The following is a 14,713-nucleotide window of genomic DNA, read 5'->3' as shown; positions in this document are numbered from 1 at the left end:
AAAGAAAACATATGACTCGTGACTGTTAATAAGGCGGTCATCACAGAAAATTACTGCTCTATCGTTGCAATGTATCCACCTGTGAACCATTTGGTCGAAGGCTATGGTTGTGTAGTGACCATTATATAAGTTGCCGCAATTGTTGATAATAGCCCTTAATTGAAAATTTTAACGAAATTTCACTTTTCTATCTACGGTTAAAGGTATGGAAAGGGTAGCAGGGTAAGCAGTAATACAAGAGGCAATTTTTGACACAAGGCCGTTGACACTGGCAAAACGTTTTAGCTGTAAAATGAGATGGGAACCGCACGACACTACCTCTTTTTCAACTAGAGCCGTTTGATGAGCGTTGCAAACATGGCAGAAGTAGGCATTGCTGTCTGACAACTCCTTGCTTTCAAAGAAATTATCTAAGGAAGATTGTAACGTAGGGTGCAGAGAAAGTTGGATGCATGGTGCTATAACTTCTGAGGAGCTGGTAATATGACACGAATTATAAGTGGTTGATGTCTTGATGTTAATACTAAAAAGACTTCCAAGAAATGGAAAGTCTAATGACAGACCAGGTAGGAGATATTCAAGAACCTCGGGTAGGTCGTGCTGAGCAAAAATATTAAATGCACTTCCCTTCGCAGCTGAGATATGATGTTTCATAGCACGCAAAAAATGGGAGGGATCATTGGACTTCTAGAAACAGCAAAACTTTAAAGAACACCTACAAATGCTTCGCCTAACTTTGAGGTTGTTTTTCTGACAGAAATGGCTTCTTTAACTTTTGGAAGGTTATAAAAACATTGTAAGATGGAGTTTGCATAACATGTGTTTCCCAAGTTTTTTAGACCGCTATTCCTAAAATCAGGGTTAGATGGCAATGCGACTGTTGTTTTGGAAGACCTTGTAGCAAGTTTTGTGTGATTTGCGGAAGATTTCTCAGGGGTTTTTGATTTCTTACATTCCATATTTGAAACAGAAGAAACTTCAGGAATTATTGGGGCCTTTTTAGTCTCAACCCAAGTGGTAGAATTTCGAGACATCCAGATGTAAAAAGAAGCACTCATGGAGGTAAAAGTTAGGGATTTTAATAGGGAACGTAAAGGCTTATTAGGGAAACCAAGTCGACGAAAACAGGTGTTTACTGATTCTGAACAGAAACCCCTTGCACTTTAACTGATTGATTTTAAGACCCTGCATTGGGGGTCAGGCATGATGCATCCTGTGTACTGGTTTTGATGTTGTTAATATGATACGTACTTTTTGGATACTTATCTCAAGTGTATAAGAATGCTCATTCTCCAAATTTATAAAAAGCACTCCGTGACCAAATAATTTTCAGTCCAAATGAGCGCCTAGAGTAATTATTCAAAAATTAAATACTCAAACTTTAAATCAAAACACGGAAAACGTTTTCACTTGTTATAAAAAACAAATGCCTTTAAGATTCATGATTTATAACTGGAAGGGAAAGAACATCTACTCAGATTGTTAAAAAAGACCTCAGAGATATGTAAACTGATATAAAAATTTCTTTTTAATTGCGCTGTTGAGTATAATATTTTGCTTGCTAACAAACATAGATGACCGCTATGCATGCCTCATATATTGATTCTATTCACTTAATTATGCAGTTCCTAATTCGCCTTGTGTTAAACCGCTTGAGTAAATCGTTTTGCTACACGATTATTTCTAATACTCAACAATTACTAAATTACGTAAGGCCGTAATTTGGATTTTATAAATAAAAATGAAGTACGATATAATGCTGAGTCATCCAACCCTATAGCGCTAGAATAAGTAAGAAACCGGAGGGTACAATCGAAAATAAAATACTAAATAATGTAAAATGCACACGTGATATTTCACTGAAAAAGAATAATTTAAACATTAATTTGATCCACGGTACGATCCACGGTAATCCACCTCGATAGCCACCGCAATAACCACGATTTCGAGAAAATACTAAGTAAATACATCCAATAAACACTGGGTAGGGTATGGGCGGGACAGCATTATATCGTACTTCAATTTTATTTATAAAATCCAAATTACATTGCGGCCGCTACGCGGCCTTACGTAATTTAGTAATTTTATTTCATCAAATTTCCGTCGATATAATGCTGAGTCATCCAACCCTATAGCGCTAGAATAAGCGCGGCCCTGCGGGCCCCACATATCCTCAGTTCAAAGCGCTACCCAGTCCTATTGTCTCTTGAAATACTTGTGAAACAGGTCTGACAGTCTTATGATAATGTTTCTGCCAAGTTGTTATACCAGACCACTTTCCCCGTTTCAAAATATCCGCAGTTGAAAGACCCATTGCCTTTGCTTTTGAAGTGGAGGCAGATCTTGTAGAATGCGCGGAAAATGAATCAGTATCAATTCCCGCTTCCTTCAAGATTGACTTCATCCATCCTGCGCCTGTGGATGGTACCACAGCCTGATGGGGATGCAATGTGCTCAAAAGCAACTGTGAATGTTCATCATTTTTTCGCCACTTGTGAGTTCTTGTAATATAACACTCAATAGCATTCACAACACACAATTTTGAATTACTCTCAAACTTATTGAATTCGAGAAATGGAGCGGAAGAGCCTTTCTTCCTGGTTTTGGTTATCTTATCAAATGTAAATACATAACTGTCTTCGGACTTAACCATGTGATTAATATTCAAGTAACAAATTTCTGATCACCTTGAAGCAGAAGTCAGTGCTAACAACATCGCTAATTTGTGAGACAAAACTTTTGTAGATAAGCTGTTATTAATTGGGAGTGTATTGAAATAATCAATCACTACTTACACATCCCAAATAAATGTGAAACGTGGTTTAGTGGGTCTCAAATTGAATACACCTGTCATCAAAGAACAAATTCTAGGATGTTCCCCCACATTGACAGAATTTATTGGTTCATGGTAAGCGGAAATAGCTGACCTATGACCATTAATTGTGCTATATTCATAACCTTGATGAAATAACATAGCTAAATAGTTTGCAATTACATTTACATCACATCGAACAGGATCAGCTTGTTGTTGCATACACCAGCCAGACCACTTACGCCAGGCCGATTGGTAATTAGAAATTGACCCTTTGCGTCTGGAATTTGTGATAAGCTCTGTAGCTTTCGACGATAATCCTTCTGAAGCCAAGTATTCCCTGAAACAGTCCAGGCCGCTAGTCTTAATTGATTGTGTTTGACTAGAGGGTGTATCTGACCCTGAGAATTCGTCAATAACTGAGGGTGCTTGGGAAGAAGTACTGGACTTTGAATTGACATTTCCAGTAGTGTAGAATACAACGGTTGACTTTGCCAAGCTGGTGCTAATAAAAGAAGGACTGTGCCTTCTTGGGCAACTTTCTTTAGAATTTTTGGAATCAAGCAAAATGGAGGGAAGGCATACCCGTACAGTTCCCCCCACTCCTGTTGCATGGCATCCGTCCCCACACTGTTTGGATCCGGACGCCAGGACATGTAAGTCTCCAACTGATGATTTAGACGGGACGCAAAAAGATCTATCTCTGGCTTTTGTCTGATTGTTATAAGTCTTGCAAACACTGTTTGATCCAATTGCCAATCGCTCGGATCCGTATTGTTGCGTGACTCCCAGTCCGCTACTACATTCAAACTGCTGGGAAGATATTCCGCAGTAATTATGATCTGCTTTTTCAGAAAAGTTTTCAGGGCTAATTTTACCGCCAAAAGTTCTAGCACATTGATATGGTATTCCCTTTCTTGTACTGACCATTTCCCCCCTGTGGAAATTCCTTGACAAGCTGCCCCCCAGCCTTTCATGGAAGCGTCTGTTTAGATTGTGTAATCCGCTTTGCTCTATTTGCTGAAACTGCAGATACCGATGCTGCAGCTTTCCTGGAAGAACTGCTTGAGTGGTGAAAGTTAGTTTCCCTATCAGTTTTGTCAATTCCAAGATATTGGTTACCGGATTTGCAATCAAATGAGTACACTTTTTTACAATTTGTATCATTTTGTCCTGTGGCAAAGACAAGGTCATCTTTTGCGAATCTATGACAAGTCCCAGAAATTCTATTTTCTGCACTGGTGTCAACTGAGATTTTTTCTGATTTATTATGTAACCTAAATTTTGTAACAGAAAAATCAATGTTTCCTTTGCTACCCGCATGGACTCCAAAGTTTTTGCCATCAGTAACATGTCGTCCAAAAACACTACCATTCGCACCATTATTCTTCGAAGAAGAGATATTGGAATCTTCATTAGTTTTGTGAAGATCAAAGGTGCTGGGCCCAGACCAAAACACAGGCAGAGGAACTCGTAAAGGCTTCCCTCCCAAAGAAACCGGAGAAACCTTCTCGATTGACTGCTTATTGGTATGCAGAAGTATGCGTCCTTCAGGTCTATTTTGCACATAAAGTCGTTTTGTTGTAGCAGATCCCTGAGAAGCCCTAAACTTTCCATCTTGAAATGGGAATATGGTATGAAGCTGTTCAAATGTTTCAGGTTTATTATCGGACGATTTCCACCGTCCTTTTTTGGTATCACAAACATGTTGCTCAGAAATTGGTTTGGTACATGACTCACTTTGTGAATAGCTCCTTTTTGTACCATGCTTAATACTTCGTTGTTCAGCAGTAACCTTGCCTCTTGACTTATATGAGGAGTCAGAGGTTTTTGATTTTGCTGAGGTACAGAAAGGAATGGGATCACATACCCTTTACTACAGACAGAATATTTTGATCTTGTGTCAATTTCTCCCAATTCTTTGCAAAATGTTGTAACCTTCCTGCTAATAGTACTCTTGGAATTATGTTTGAAAACATGGACCTTATTAGAGGATGTACATGGTTTATACTCACTTGCATTATTTCTGGCAGGTGTGAATTGTAAACTGAAAGTATTCTTACCTCCTGAGTTGGAACTGGTTGTTGTACTGGAAGAACCGTAGTCTTTTCTGACAAAATATGCACGCCCTCTCGAACCTCTTCCACGGTTGAGAGAGCCTCCACGAAAGGGAGTATAACTTCCTTTGAATTCCTTTTTCAAAAGCTCCTGGCACTTCTGCTTAGTTTTCATGCTTAAGCACCAGTCATCCCGAAATTTTTCTCCAAATAGATCCTCTCCCATGTTGGAAAGCAATGAAGATTTTTCTTTTAGCAATTGTTTACTTTTCGTATCTTTCATGAGAGCAGATAAAACACGAACACGACGCAAATATGTCACCGCATTGTTCGCTTGTCCCAACAGCAAAATCGACTGTTCTACCAGTTCATTCACTTCCTCCAGAGCTACTTCTATTTCACCTGGTTGAGCTGATAATGCCCTTTGCATTAATGACCATATTTTAGACAAGGGCCCTAAAACATCAGTTTTTTTTTGTTGGACTTTTTGACTCGACTTGTCCTCTGCAACAACTGGGGACTTGGTCTTTTCCTCCAGCAATGCTCTCAGATAGCTGTCCAAGTTTGATGGGCCAGGTACATTCTCTGGGACAGGACTTTTATTTAAAATACAAGATTTTAAATCATGATCACTAATATACGTTGCAAAATGTTTAACAATATAGTCTCTTTGATCTTCTGTAAAATTATAACTATACTCTCTTTCTGAGGGAACCACCTCAAATTTCTTTAAAGGTGGGCAATAATCCCCTTGTCCCAGGAAGGGAGTTTTCCCTCTTCCTGGATGCTTTCTCTGATTGACTGGCGTTAATTTCTGTCCCAGTACAAACAGGTTCGTTCTCAGTAACATTGGTAGGTTCATTCTCGGTAACATTGGTAGCCATTTTTGAAAATCTGAAGATAAGAGAAAACTTTGTTTTCACATCCCGAGAAATGTTTTAACCACAAAATGACTCATCACATATGTCAATGAGTATTAGGAGAGTTGCTTTTATAAGCTAACTCTATCAAGAATTCTAGTTTAGCTAGGATAATAAAAGATAAAATACCTTTTCCTTTAGTAAACAAAACAAGGTACGTCTTTCTTCGCTAGCGAAGGTTGGAAAAAGAGGATATGTGGGGCCCGCAGGGCCGCGCTTATTCTAGCGCTATAGGGTTGGATGACTCAGCATTATATCGACGGAAATTTTATGAAATAAAATCTGGTTTCTTGTCGGTATGGAACGGTATAACTGTTCTGCCCAATCTTGGAACGCGCCCTGTCTTAAGACTGGCCTGGCCAATCTTTGGACAGTGACAAATTGGCGACCGGTCTTAAGACGGGCCCATCCAATCTTCTGACGCACATGCCCAATCTTAGAACGCGTGGAGAAGGCCATTGAACAAGTAAAATTTTAGACTATATAAGTTCTACAATACCATAAACTGTTGAATTTTTTTCCTAATTTAAAAAGCTGACATATTATATCAGGTACGTTTGATATGAAACTTTATCTCAGTACAAAAGAAATTAAAGATATGCACCTTGGCTAGCTGGGGGATTGGGGTAGTCAAATGGATAAAGAACCTTCATAATAAACCTTTTCTTCAGAAAGAACAACTTTGTAAGCATTTTTTTTAAATTAGCTACTACAAGTTATAAGGGCATATGCTACAGCTAGCTAGTTAGCCAAAATTTATTCTTGTGGCAGGATAATGACATCACATTTGGGGGGCAAACAAAACACTCATTGAATTTATTATAGGACTTTTGCCAGAAAGTAACAAAGATGTAATAGCTAAAAGAACAAAAAGAGAAGAAAACAAAGGATGCAAGACTTGTCAAATTAATCTGTCTAGTTTAGATAGCTAGCTCATTGTTCATAGCAATGAAAAAAGTTTAACAACTATATATAATAGTGTATCACAATATTTTTTCCCAAATGGTAATGTGTCTGGAAAGTTTGTTTTTATGAATTTGTGGCAGAATTCAGACCATTCTGAGCTGTATGAACTTTTGAGGAAATTATCCAATTGCTTAGCCAATTCTGGGTCGTCTGTTTTCAGCTTCTCCATGTTAGCAGCCACCTGATACGCTCCGCCAGATTTATGTGCAAGCAGTGGATTTAATCGGGGATTTAGCGATTTTCTTACAATTGTTTTTAAAATGCCATTCTTGTTCAGATTCCCAAGCACCCTGTTCCATTCTTCTGTCTTAGGATTCTCGTCATCTGAATTGTCTGAAGGAGCTATAATTACATAACATGAGATAATCACTTAACTCAATCCAAGATCAGCTGCAATGGATAATATAATTTAAAATAATTTGTACCAAATTTTAAAACCAGTAAAACATGGATTGAGTATATATTTTTAAAAAATGTATTACGTTAACTTACCCACGTCCTCTATGCATATTGTGCAAAACCAGTTGCTGTGTGGCTTTTTTTTTAGTTTCGTACAACGAAAATGATTCCACATTAAGCATCTGTCACATGCAATGCATCGTTCATTCCCAATATTTTTTTGGCATATCCCACATTTCCATTGATTGTTTACTTCTCTGCTTTTGTGCTACTAAGTTATCAATGTGCAAAATAAATTCTGGTTTCGCAAATTTTTTTAAAATATTAGTTGCTATGATTGAGTCGCGAATAGAGTCGGGAAGGTTTCTTGCAGATTTAGGAAGCATTGTAGTATCTGGTTCTTCACTTTCGCTAACAATAAGGGAGGCATTCTTGGATCCAACAAACCAAGATAACAGCATTTTACGCTTGTTATGTTCATCCATGTCACAGTAAGCTTGTAGTGTACCTACAAATGAATAGAAATACATATACATTAATGCAGATATTGCTATACCATGTCACTGAATAGGCAATTTTGTTTACAATGTTTTACCTGTATTTGCTTCACTTTCAACAATATCCACTGGTTTGTCTTGTACTAGAGGTGTTGTGTCTTCATATACTAAAAACATATAATAAATATAGTTGTATACATTTGTGATTTTTATAATTTATAGTTAGGTAACTTTACATTTTCCTACCTCGAGTCTCTGCTGAAAGTGTTTGCAAAATCATTGCAGCTTTAAGCATATCTGTATCAGAGCAATCATCTACACCATTAGTATTGGGTTCTTGTAGCTTTTGTGTTTCAGAATGTGAATTTGTCAATGCTGAAGAATAAAAAAGATTTATATATATCTCAAACAATATAAAGATATAAAACAGAAAATAATTTTCAACAGATATTTTATGACATTTATATATATACCATTACCATATAGACAGTATGTTGGTCTGTATATTGCTTCAAAATGTTCAGTACATGGTAAAAAGTTAGGTGATTTTATACCATCATATAAATGCCATGTATCATTGTATAAAGCCATAGCAGTGTAATGTTAGGCATTCCAAAGTAAAAGTCCAATTAACCTAAAACTAAAGTATACATTTTTAAAAAGTTGTATGCTCTTTTAATAAGGTTTTGAATGATATATCTTCCAACTATAAAATGTTCTAACCTGCATGAAATATCATGGATGTCTAAAATTAAATCTTTTAGTATTGAACTAGTGTCAATTCTTCTGTCATACATGGCAGTTTCAACATTAATTGGCAACAACGCTGGAACCTGACGAAAAATTCGATCTCCAGATGTTTTTGAACCATTATACCACGAGCTAAAAAGTTATAAAATCCAATTTAATTTATTTATATCTGTAAGATTATTACTTAGAGGTTTTTTGTACAGAAATGGATGTTAATCAACATACTTTTTTTTACTTATTTGTTTTGTTTTCATCCCAAAACATGTATTTCTCCTCTTCAGTTGACTTAGCCAATCTTTTTCCACACTTGGAAGTATTTCTAGTGATAAACCATGATTGTACTTCAGATGTAAAGATAATTGGTGCAACCCATTCTGTATCATCATGATTATTGAAGTTAATAGTTGGGATTTCACTTTGGTTTGTTTCTGCGAATGCCTGTGGACAAAATGGACTGTCACAGGTTGATTGGATTAGATGCTGTATGTTTGGTCCTAAGTAGGTTTTTATTAAAAAATGTTTATCTCTAAAAAAATTTATGGTGTTATTCAGTGGAGCAATATTATGGTCATTGGCTACTTGAAGTTTGACTTCTAAATACTTGTTTTGATCAATGAAATCAAATAGCCTTTTTGTTTTTTCTCCACAGGCCTTTTGTGTTTGTTCTTCCATGCTAGACGAACAGCATAGTACCACTTTCAATAATGCTAGCCATGTGTCAACAGGACATGTGTTTTTTAATGTTGTGAATGTCCCTATGAGGCAAGACGTGCGGCACATGCCCCTAAAAATATTTATTGTCTTTTAGCAACTTGTTTTATACTTGTTTTGCTGAGGATTGTCGTGTAAACAGCATGAAACTTAAGTACAAAACAAAGTAGTTATATAACTTTTTTACCTTGAGGCTGTCTTTGTGATGTTTCTACTGTTTGTCATAATGCTTGCACTTCGCAGAGAAATACACTTATTTTCTGCTTCTTCCACATTTATGTCAAAGTGACCTTCATACTTTTCCAAGTCACCAGCTCTGAAGGTACAATTCAGCACCCCAAACTCAGATAAAAGTTTATAGTATTTCATTTTTTCACCTGTTACTTCAATAACCACGCATGGCAAACGAAGTAGGTCTGTGCTTGTCCTATCCTTTAGTGGAATGCGGACAGAAACGTTATCTCCAACAACAAAGTATGCTTTCCTAGATTTGTGTTTTTTCTCAAACCTGACTTTCATGATATTTTGAGCGCATTTAATGTTTTTCGATGCAGGTTGACGCACTTTCTTATGACGGTTCATTGTTGCTAAAAGCATAAAAAATATAGTTAGTTGATATTAGTAATATCAGTTACTAAAATTTAAACTGAAAGTATTAAAGTCAAAGTAATATTTTTTCAAACTTACTAAAGGCCGTTTCACATTACAGCAATATATAGAAAAATATTGACAGCAATATATTTATGAATAATGATATCAATTGAAAATTATTGAATTCATTATATTGGAAAATATTTCGAATTATTGCAAATTGTCTCTTTAAATGTCTCTTTAAATGTCCATTTAAATTTTGTTGTAATTCAAAATGTCTGAGGAACAGAGAAAAGCGGTTGCTGCGATTATTATTGCTACAACTTTACTTCCGACAAACTTTTGCAAACCTAAGGTTACGCGTAGAATTTGGGTGAAGGAGTGGATGAAAAACCGCAAATACCTGCGAATGAGCCCAGACATATATGAGGTGAATATAATTTTTAACTTGATATTCATGTGAAATAATTCTGAGTTTGATCTAAAACAATCCTTTTGTTTAGCTTTTACTTGAGAAAGTCAGAAGTAAATTAACGAAGAAGACAACGCATTTACGGAAACCTTTGGAGCCGGAGTTGAAGCTGACAATAACTCTGCGCTTTCTCGCTACTGGGGAGAATTTTACTAGCTTACATCATCACTATTCTGTTGGTATTTCAACCATTGCCACATTTATTCCTCAGGTTTGTCAAGCATTATATGATACACTAAAAGATGATTTCCTCAAGTTCCTCGAAAACAAAGACGACTGGCTTGAAATTGCATCTGAATTCGAAACGATGTGGCAATTTCCAAATTGCATTGGGGCAATGGATGGAAAACATATTGCTCTGTACCATCCTAAGCTTAGCGGTTCAACATACTACAACTACAAAGGTTTTTTCAGTTTAGTTTTACTAGGTATCATTGATGCGCGTTATCGATTTATTTTTGTCGATATCGGCTGCCAGGGACGTCTGAGCGATGGTGGAGTTTTCAGGCGGTGTGAATTTTTCAGAGGATTATCTACAAACAGCATAGATTTACCAGAAAGGAGAAAACTGCCAAACATATCTGGAATTGATGATTCCTTCCTTAACCCTGAGTGTGACCAGCCACTCTTGCCATACGTTCTAGTTGCTGATGATGCTTTTTCCCTTAACTGAGTATTGCATAAAACCTTACGCACAGAAAGGACTTACTGAGTCAAAGCGCATATTCAACTATCGTTTATCACGTGCAAGAAGAACAAGTGAAAACGCTTTTGGAATACTTGTAAATCGGTTTCGCTGCCTCACTGCAAAATTAAATGTTTTGCCCGAATCTGCTGTAAAAGTAACGTTAGCTACTTGTGCGCTACATAATATGCTGTGTACTATGTCTATGCAAACGTATACAAATGCGGAGGGACCGGAAATCAAAGATAATATTTTTAACAACCTATCAAGTCTGTCCCCGATGGAAGGAACAAAATCAAGAAACTTTAGGACACGCGCAGAAAATATTCGAAATTCTTTCAGTGATTATTTTCAAGGTATAGGTCAGGTGCATTGGCAATGGAATCAAGTATACGGACAATAGAACTTTATTCACCAAAACAACAAATACAAACAATGACGAATCTAAGGGTTCTAGAAAAGCTGTATTCTTCGTTTTGTTTGTAAAATAAGTGATTGAATTTCTATCTTCAATTCCTCCTTATCTTCGCTCTCGGGAACGGAAGACATAGACTTTGACACCATCATTCCAAACAGATCGTCAGCTGACTTTTCAGAAGGCTGTGCGTTCGGCTTAGGAGTAGACAAAACATTCAAAGCTTTGTCCATAAGCGCAGATTGTTTGACGTACAGCAGATCTTGTTGACATGAACTTTGCCCCTTACTCCGGTTGTTTTTCGATTTTGGGGTCACATAGAAAGATTCGTGAGACTCTAAATCGTCAATCTCCGATGAAGCCTCGTTTTGTCTCATGTTGGAATATGTGCGCTTGGAAGTCAAGTTATCGTTCAAAAATTCCATAAGTGCATACCAAGGCCAATTAGGCTTCTTCAAATCAGCTCTCCCGCTTCCACTTTTCCTCTTCGATTCCTCATAATTCTGAAGTAATGTCCCATAATAAGTCTTCATGCTGTGCATCTTCTTTTGTACTTCACTCTCGCTACAATTTAGCTCGGCTGCAATCGCTACAAGTGCCAGTTGTTTTTTCTTTTTGTCCATATATCCTGGGCAACTAACTTTGTATAGAACTTCGTGTTGTGACCACAAATTTATCAAATGTTCAGTTTCTCCACTACTCCAAACTTTCTCATGTTTCAAGCCTTTTCTTCCTCGCTTCTGAGGTTTCGCAGAAGTTTCATCTTCTGGATTTTGAAATACGGGGCTGAGTGAAGGTTGAAGTTGCTGTGGCACGCTCTGACCGAATATTTGTGTGTTTTGGCTCAAGATTGACGAGGTTGGTTTTGGTGAGCTCTGAGTGAAGACATGTGAGGCATGTTGCTGTTGCGTCGTAGCTTGAGGAAATAGTATTTGATCATTCGTAGCAAAATCGTGTGGCTGACTTTCAAAATAATAAATGTTATTTTGCTCCATCTTTTATCTTCGTATGTTTCATTTACTGTTTATTTCAGACAGACAAATTTCGAATATTTTTCAATAGTTATCAATAATTTCCAATATATTGGATTCAATATATTTCTGTAATGTGAAACGGCCTTAACAAAATCATCTTCTTCATTGTCAATAGCAACTTGGTTAACACTTTCCTCTTCTAATTCCACAGGCAAGGGCAGCACATTTATTGGCAATATTAAATCCTTTGTCAGCCATAACACGAGAGTAGGGTGGCACAATATGTAAAAATTCACTGTCAAGCGTAAGGGTTTTGTCAGAAATTCGTTCAGTATAAGACTCGGATACGAAATTTATAAATGAACTTGGAGTAACCGAAATGAGAAACTTCATCGTATTATGATGTTTATAATCAGACCATGTAGCACTTTGTAGCCCCAGATCCTTTGGGGTCTCTATAAAGACCTCAGAGAAATCAATAATCCCAACAAGATTATTTTTTGAAACGTGTAGGCATATTTTCTCGGATTCTTTCCTGGTGTTACATATAAACCATACAGCTAAAAAATTCAGACATAGCTCTATTCCAACAGGCAAATATTTTGGAAGTTGTTGCCACTGAGATTTTGAATCGATCTGCTAAGTCTTCAAACAATAATCCTAGCCTCAACTTCATCAAAACCAACAAAAACTCATCCTTGGAACATAATTTACGTGTTCGACCAAATTTCTTTAACTGATTTTTTTCACTCTTTGTATGATGAAATCTTTGACATACATGAGGCTTTATACGGCTTTTCATAAATTATTGCGTAATATTTGAAAACGAGGCTAGCGATGTTCCACGGAATCATAACAAACCAAAATGGCGGACAGCAAGCAGGGAAACAGTGAGATATCGAATGAAAAACCAAAAAGGAAACACAAACAATCACTTGGAAGACAATGTGCAGCTTATGGATGTGATAACAGAACATTTAGAGAAGAAGGAGGAGAAAGAGTCACATCAAAGATATCTTTTTTTACGTTCCCTGAGAGTGCAAACAGAGTCAAATACTGGTGCTCTCGTATCAAACGTGTAAACGGAAAGGACAACTTCAAAGTAACCAAAACAACTGTACTTTGTGAAAAACATTTCAGACCAGAAGATATCTATCGTCCTCCAGGGGGTACAAAGAAGAGACTTTCAAATAAAGAGACTGTCATTCCATACTTTACTGAGGATGAAGCTTTAGATGCCAGCTCAACAAACACAACAAATCCCAAAAAGCGAAAGCCACCAGCTTCAAGAGCATCCCCACGAAAGAAGTGTAGAGAAACCCAAGAACCTTTTCCTGAGCCTCAACAGGATCCAGTCATAGAACCAGAGATTGAAGAATCAATTGACTGGTAGGCAAAATACCATGAACTTTTACAGGAAAACAATTTATTGAAACAACAGTTAAAATTGAGTCAAGAACAGTTAAAATTGAGTCAGCAAATCTACTGTGAAAACTACTCCTTTCAAATAAATAATGATTTTGAAATTTTCCTACCCTCTTTGAACATGAAAATCACATAAATTAGTTTATAAAAGACATATTTTTTGTATGAGAGGGACTAATATTTTTAGCTTAGGTAATATTTTATTATTTTATTATTTTTTTGATAACAATTTTGACATTTTTTCCACTGTTTTACTATATATAGTATTATTACTATTCATTATACCATTATACCAGTCAACTGAGGTCCTGGAAATACATTTAGATATAAATTTAAATTGTTCTCTTTACTTTCTGGGTGTAAATTAATATTTAAAAAATCAGCTTTTTTCGATTGAATTTTTGCCAAATTTGTCACCTTCAAATTATCCAGGCAACAGCTTTTTCCAGAAAAACAGTATATGTGGTTTGACCCTAAAACTAATAAACCCCAAACATTTTATTCTGAACAACCCTACACAAGGTATATTTTCCTTTTCACTTATGAATTTTTTAAGGGGAAGAACCTGCTGACTTAAAAGTTTTCAAATTCTACAGTATTGTCCAAACCCCAATTTTTCGCTGGTTTTGTTATTGAACTGTTTCAAAGATTACTACTAGTATATAGTCTGATAGACCAAAATTAGACCAGGAAAAGGTTTTGACATAATAACAAAAAATTCAAGACTTCTTCAAAACAACACCATGTAATTTTTTTAAAGGTTTTTATTTTTCATTAGAATGAGATCGAAAGCATTGTCTCTTCGAGGAACTGGAGAGAAAAAATTGATTCAATGTTAGTTAACTTTCTTAAAATTCTAAAAGTATCCTGAAGTAAATACATTCCCTAGTGGAACTTAAAATACAAAGTTTTGAAAAAGTTAAAAAATAAAATAAAACTTATGGCATTTTCTTACTTTTCAAAGTGAGAATACAAAATTAAAAGCACCTTTTTCAGAAGTAGATTCAAACATTTTTGCTTAAAACATCATGACCAAGCT

At 36.3% G+C, this 14,713-nt stretch overlaps 2 protein-coding genes across 2 annotated transcripts; both read left to right on the top strand.

Moving 5' to 3' along the window:
* Positions 1-9,977: 9,977 nt before the first annotated feature.
* On the top strand, positions 9,978-11,263 carry LOC130623204 (uncharacterized). Its single transcript, XM_057438685.1, has 3 exons — positions 9,978-10,133; positions 10,207-10,818; positions 10,874-11,263. The coding sequence occupies exons 1-3, from the start codon at positions 9,978-9,980 to the stop codon at positions 11,261-11,263; spliced, it is 1,158 nt and encodes a 385-aa protein (XP_057294668.1).
* A 1,851-nt stretch (positions 11,264-13,114) lies between these two features.
* Positions 13,115-14,513, top strand: LOC130623203 (THAP domain-containing protein 1-like). The gene is made up of 3 exons (XM_057438684.1): positions 13,115-13,638; positions 14,107-14,196; positions 14,453-14,513. The coding sequence occupies exons 1-3, from the start codon at positions 13,115-13,117 to the stop codon at positions 14,511-14,513; spliced, it is 675 nt and encodes a 224-aa protein (XP_057294667.1).
* Positions 14,514-14,713: the final 200 nt, after the last annotated feature.

Source organism: Hydractinia symbiolongicarpus, chromosome 13 (genome assembly GCF_029227915.1).
Source record: "Hydractinia symbiolongicarpus strain clone_291-10 chromosome 13, HSymV2.1, whole genome shotgun sequence".
Taxonomy (NCBI): Eukaryota; Metazoa; Cnidaria; class Hydrozoa; order Anthoathecata; family Hydractiniidae; genus Hydractinia; species Hydractinia symbiolongicarpus.
This window is presented reverse-complemented; position numbering and strand designations above follow the sequence as displayed.